General features: G+C 57.0%; 1 protein-coding gene across 1 annotated transcript; it reads right to left on the bottom strand.

Annotated features, from left to right (window-relative positions):
• Nucleotides 1-1,703: 1,703 nt before the first annotated feature.
• Nucleotides 1,704-4,830, bottom strand: PHYSODRAFT_299745 (hypothetical protein; the record flags this gene model as incomplete). Its single annotated transcript, XM_009526900.1, has 6 exons — nucleotides 1,704-1,814; nucleotides 1,874-2,689; nucleotides 2,831-3,244; nucleotides 3,900-4,054; nucleotides 4,124-4,241; nucleotides 4,264-4,830. 6 exons carry the CDS (start codon nucleotides 4,828-4,830, stop codon nucleotides 1,704-1,706), a joined length of 2,181 nt encoding a protein of 726 aa, XP_009525195.1.
• Between the last annotated feature and the right edge of the window lie 1,659 nt (nucleotides 4,831-6,489).

Genomic DNA, 6,489 nt, shown 5'->3' with positions numbered 1-6,489 from the left:
GGTGATCCAAGCCGTGAACGTGTACGTCGAAGACCCACTCCAGCAGAACTGGGACGAGATCGCTGAGAAGATGGTGTACGCGATCAATAATTCGATGGACACAACGAGGAAGGAGACACCCTTCTACCTCGTCCACGGATGGGATGCCCAATCGACACTCAAGGCAATGACAAGCTCGTTGAGGCTCGGCGATGGTGATCAGACGGACGATGCAGCCTGGAGACGCGAGGCCAACCGACAACACGAAATTGCTCTGGCAATGGCGAAACACTACCAAGCCACCGAAAAGGCTCGGCGAGCGAAAGAACACAACGAAGTCCTAGGAAGAATCGAAAGGCTTGCTGTACCGCTCGACGAACGTGGCGATCCTGGCAAAGCAACGGTCGACGAATCAACAGGAAAACCAGTCCATCGCTCACTGTTCCAGCCAGGAAGCCGGGTATGGTTGTTTATGGAGCGCGTGAAGCCCGGCTTGACCAAGAAGCTCGCTCACAGGTGGCATGGCCCTTTCCGCATCAAGCGGGAGGTGGAGGAGTTTGCCTACGAGCTAGAACTACCTGACAAGGCCGGTTACCGCTTCCATCCTGTGGTGCACGTGTCCAGACTCAAGGCAGTGAGCGAAGATGACCGCAGACCGACTGCAGAGCTGATCGACGGACTCGGCGAGGATGAGAGGTTTGATTTCGATGAGGAACTTCTGCCGGAGGACAGCTGGGAGCCGGAAGGAGACGGTGACAAGTACATCGTCGAAGCTATCCTCGACGACCGATGGCCAATTTCGACAGGCACGGAGCGGACCCAGCGAGAGTTCTACGTCCAGTGGCAAGGATACGATGAGCCGACTTGGGAACCAGTATCGAATTTATCGTGCGGAGGACTACTATTCGACTATCTCCTCCAGCGCAAGCGCGAGAACCGCTTCAAGATGGTTCAAGTTGCTGACGAAGACTAGCAACTGCGCAAAGTATCCCTCGGCGATGGACACAGGTCGCCGATCAAGGGATTGATGTTACTGTGTCACATATTGACCTCGGCGAGGGTGATGTACAGGCCCTCGTCGAGTGTATCTCGACTGTACCAACAACTGCATGATTTGATTTGATTTGATTGATATGGAAATGTGGCCGCGCGGAAAAGAAAACAACGGAACTACGGTATGCAAAGAGCCTCCAACTAAACTACGTCTCGACGCTATGTGAAGCTCGACAAGTGTTTCGCGCGACTTGGGCTACGAATGAAAATCAGGCAGCTGAATGACGTTCGGCGGCAGGAAGTCAGCCAGAGTTGGACGATTCGCTGGAGCCCTGGTATTCGGGTGGAGCACAGGTGGCACTGGCTCGATGACTTCCCGTTCAGCCTCACCTACGAGCTGGACGATTTCTGGATCAGCTCCAGCAGGAACGAACAGCGGGAAATCCGGGTGCGCTGGGCGAAAGATCGTGTTGTAGGGGTGACGGCCAGGAGTAGTCAGCCACCAGTTTCGCCACGGCTCGTTACCGTCGATATGATTAACCTCGGCGACCCAGTTCTTCGTCTTGGGGAACCACGGGAGGTTTACCAACGGACAGAATGGGACGGCCGGATCGAAGCACACTTCAGTGTCCAACAACGGTGCAGGACTACCATCGATCTCGTGGGACACAGCCTCCATGAAGGCGTCCCCGTATTTCTTCATCGCCAACCGCAGAAGATCGGAACGTTGCTTACGTTCGTGGATATACTCCTTCAACTTCAACCACAGCTGGGTGAACTCCTCGTCGAGTTCGGCAGTCTGCTGGGAGGCCAACCATGCCTCGGCGAGCCAGATGTAGACGCTGGACTCGAAGATCCAGTGCATTCTTTCCCAGGGCGCCAAGAGAAGGTCCCAACGAACGACGCCACGAGACCGACATAAAGCGAGACTTAACGCTTCCAGGACCGTCCCTGCTTTCCGCGATCTCTTTCCTTTCTCCACGGGAGGGAACACATTGAGCACTGTGTCGTCAACGAAGACCATGCTCCTAGGAAGAAGCCGGAAAATCGCCCGCCAAGGGTGGTTGGGGTCGTCAACCTTAGCGAAAGCGTGAAGGCCAGTCAAGCTGATGGGCGTAGGCTGGATTCGAACACCGTCAGCCGTCTTCTCAGTGACCGCAATCGGCACACACGACGCAAATATCTTCTCCCAGCAGCGACGCGAAGCCTTGTGGAAGAACGGAAGTGAACGGAGCCGCTTCATGTACTTCGACTCGCGAGAGTCCCGACTGGTCGCGTTCGACGCACGCTGCACGAGGGTTTTCACGTCCACCAAGTGAGGAGGAGGTCCACCCTCGAGCTTGACCCTCACAATCTCAGGCTTAGATTCGCCCACCGGAGTTTTAGCGGCGGATGAGGAGGAAAGAGAAGCTGACTTCGCCGACTTGACCACCTTCGCCGAGCTCTTTTTCTTCTTGCTCGCTGGAGCGGAAGCAGTCTTGACCGGAACCTTCTTGGACGGTCCTGCAGGCATGACAGGAGCCTTGCCGGTGGAATCCATCGTGCTCTTTAGCGCCGACTCAGCGGAGCTTGAGTCTTCATCTCCATGATCGGCTACGACAGAGCTGGCAGCAGTGGTCGAACTCGGGTCGGGTAATTGAGAACCAGGTGAAGCTTGCTGTTGGTCGCCATCTTTGGATTCAGAGTCAGCGTCAGGCTTGCCCGGAGGTGCGGCTGGCTGGCCCGGCAAGTTGGGAGAAGTTGTAGCAGGGCTACCTCCCGCCGAACCAACATCGTGATCGCTGTCGCTATCTCCAGCGTCGTCGTCTTCGTCCGGACTCCCCGGACTCCAAGCAGGATGCTTACCAGGAGGCAGGACCCGGATCATGACAGAGCTCGTTGTAAGTGTGGGTGGAGCCTCAGAGCTCAGCGATGCTAGAGTAGAAGTCGCCTCGAGTTGCGTCGCCGGGGAAGTCTCGCCGACCACGGGAGTGGCGGGCGCTGAAGAATACAACTCCTCGGTAGGAGCCTCAGACGCCGACGAAGGAGCAGGAGATTTGGCTGGAACCCGAGACGTAAAGCCGCCAGGTGAGCTCTCAACAGCAACTGGATCCTCCAGTGTCTCGCCCACCTCTTCGGTAACTCCAGAGGTGACAGCTTCCTCAGTAGAAGGCATCGACGAACCAACAGGAGTGGATAGAATACCCGCAGGAGCGTCATCGACAGACAGAACGACGGGTGCTTCGCCGAGCACCTCCGAGTCGTTGTCAGACTCCTGAGCATGAACCTCCCGCTGGATAACCGTGGCGTTCAACTTGGCCGCTCGCTGAGGGTACCGGGAAGAAGGCGAAGGGGTTGAGCCGACCAGCCCAGTAGAATGCTCAGCAGCAGCAGGCACTGGAGCTTTCTCCTCAGTCAGCGAACCCTCGCTCGCGGGACTCGGTGACCGACTCTTCTTGTTCGATGAGCGCTGCTTCTTGGGAGCAGGTGCAGAGCCTTGCTTCGCCAACTCCGCTTGCCGAGCCTCCTGGATACGAGATCAACGAGCCATCCGTCTCTTCTTTGGTTTCTTGGGCGAAGTCGGCGAACTGCTAGAAGCTGGAGCCTCGGTTGACTGTGCTGACTCGTCGTCTGGGGTCACGGGAACGACGGCGCTTGGAACCAACGACAACAGGCGATGGTGAGCGTGAGCGATTGCTCGCCGAAGGAGCTGAAACCGACGAAGGGAGACTACGCGAAGACGCAGTCGGTGAGGAAACGCTACGAGCGGAAAAGCTCAGCGAACGACTAGCCCTGGTCAAGTACTGACCTACGCTCGACGACCGAGCCCGGAGACGGCGGTCAGCCGCAGGAGTAGCTTGACTCGGCGAGCGAGATCGGCCACGGCTCGACGAAGGTGTACGACTTTAAGTTGAGGCACGAGTGGTGGCCCTGGCCGATGAACGCACAGGACGGCTTGGTGGCGGGGCAGTCGGTGTCGGAGACGGATTCTGCACGTGCTGCTCCACCTCACCGAACACACCCAAGCCAGCTTGACGAAGCAAGTTGCTGGCGTCACGAAATGCCTCCAGCTGATCGGCTTCCAAGCCAGGCATCGGTTGACCTACAACGCAACAAGTTCGATGAGTGACGAAGGGAGCACCGAGATTCATGAAGACACCACCCGACTTACCGTGCATAGCTGCGGCTGCCAGGAAGGGGCTCTGCTTCTGGAATCCGCTGACCAAGGATGTGAATTTCTTGCAGCGAGTAAAGGTCCGGATAGTGTGGTCCTTGTCAGCGAGCTGACGCTTGAGCCACTGGTGCGCAGACCCATCTCCCCTTAAGGATGGTGTCCGACAACTGAGCCGACTGAGTGGAGAGCTCATAGCAACGGCCGATCACCAGCTGACGATTCCCAGCGTTCCGCCTATAATCGTCGACTTGGGCAGCAATAAGCCGATCCTTGTCTCGGATTGTGGCTTCCAGAAGCTGCTTCTCGGCGAGGAAGCTCTTCCGCTCAGTGTCCAGCAGCTGCATGCTGAGCTGCCCTTCGTTGCTCGAGTCGTTAACGCGAGCCGCCTCCTCCTTGAGTGAGCGAGCCAGCGCATCGGATGTCGCAGCTGCCTCGCGGAGGGCGGCGATCTCCTTGGCTGCTTCACAGAGGTTGTGCTGCAGGAGGTCAGCGCGCGTGCGTTCAGCAAAGGCTTCCGCAGCTTTCTCGCCAGCGACTGCAGCAGGTTGAGGTCCATCGACGACCTGGCCTTCAAGCGCTGGCAGCAACTCGTCGATTGACGACGCGTTCTGGAGTCGACGATACAGCTCAGGCGATGGATCCACCGGTGGCTTGGCGAACAAGTACGCAAGCAGCTTGCACATCTTGGTCTCTCGCTCGGCCATCGTGAACTCCATCCGATTGTCGCGCAGCTCGAGAACACACTCCAAGCCAGCGAGAGTCAGCGGTCGTCCCACCGACGCCCCAGATCCAGCACCCGACGAGGCAGGAACCGACGACGGGTCATCCGATACGGATGAAGCGTGGAGGTTCTCAACTTTCACATGAAGCGAAGCTCCATCGTCCAGTGTCGCCGCTGGGGAAGCATCAACGGAACGGCGTGAGGTAGTTGCTGGGGGCAGGCTTGACGTCAAGTCGACCGCAGCCTGTTACGCAGTGTTCAGAGCGATGCAACGACGTGTTAGCAGACAGGTCGACGGGCAAGATGACGAGCGCCGGGAAGACTTACGGATGGTGCACGGCGTCGCACGCAGCATCGCCCATGGTGTCGGCGAAGAAGTGCTCAGCAATCCGACAGTTGGCGTTTGATGGAGAGAAGAAAATCGCTGTCCAGAGTGATGATCAGGACACTCGCCGGCAAGGTTCGGGTCCCGATCAGGAGGGTTGTGGTATAGCGATTTCTGAGTCCGCAGGTCGGTGGTTGCAGTCAGTCCGGACCGAGTGTGTACACCAGACACCGACTGGAGGAGTTTCGCCGACGCTAGATCCCAAAGATCTCAAGGGTCGTCGAGCGAAGAGTCGGCGAGCGAGCAGACTTGGTTTTAGTATTGAGAGGCCGTAACAGCCCATTTTCATTAGATACTTGTATAGGAACCCCAGGAAAGGGCCTTTGAGCCCAACAAAGCAAAGATAAATACAGAGTGGAATTTTCGAGGTCCTAAACAAGCGGCACGCGGCGTCTCTTCAAGGTACGACCGCCCCCGTGGGGCTAGATCATGACCACCGCTGAGATCGGCTCTCTGAAGTGACGGAAGTGTTCTCGGCCGCCCGGCGAGTCCAAGAGCGAGTGCGTGTAGTGGTTATCTGGATTCCGCCCCTGGCGAAGAGCTCGTCGAGCGTACGAGCGCGGGTTTTCGGCCCGCCCCCGACTCAGCCGGTGCGGTTTTGCATCGGCGCCCCGTAAAAGGCGAGAGCCGCCGTCCAACCTTTGGTGGAGGGCACGGGTCAAGGAGAGAAGGAGAAAGAGAAGAAGCGACAAGGAGAGGTCGGCGAAGGAAGGGAGCGTGCTGTGTGCTCGTGGCACGGCTCCTGGGACGTATGGCAGGTGCCTGGGTAACCACTGCACCGCTGTAAACGGACTGGGCGATCTTCGGATCACCTGACAAGCCTGCGCTCCCGTTAGTGTAGGTGTTGTTGGTGTGGGTGTGGGAAGCTAACGAGTTTTGGCACGTCTGCTACACCACACTTGAAGGTGAAATGAGCTCTAGCTAAACTCGAAAAATTATCACAAAATTGTCACAACATATATATTATCACTGCCCCGCCGATAAAAATAAATAATTCCGGTCGCCATCGGTACATGATGCGGGACCCCGGGGTCCGACCAATAGCTTCATATATATATTGCTCTAACGACAATGTCTACACTAAGCTGCATTATGTGAATGCTGCAGTAGTTTACGGTACACGTATCTAGGGTAGCAGCGCGCATTTATTTTGAAAGCTGCATGCGTTGCCAGTGTCACTACTATTCTACGTTTTGCCTACTCTGCATCTTTCATTTGGATTTATAACGCGTTATTGCTCTTGGTGCATGGCGTACA

This window comes from Phytophthora sojae (genome assembly GCF_000149755.1).
Source record: "Phytophthora sojae unplaced genomic scaffold PHYSOscaffold_3, whole genome shotgun sequence".
NCBI classification, from domain to species: Eukaryota; Oomycota; class Peronosporomycetes; order Peronosporales; family Peronosporaceae; genus Phytophthora; species Phytophthora sojae.
This window is presented reverse-complemented; position numbering and strand designations above follow the sequence as displayed.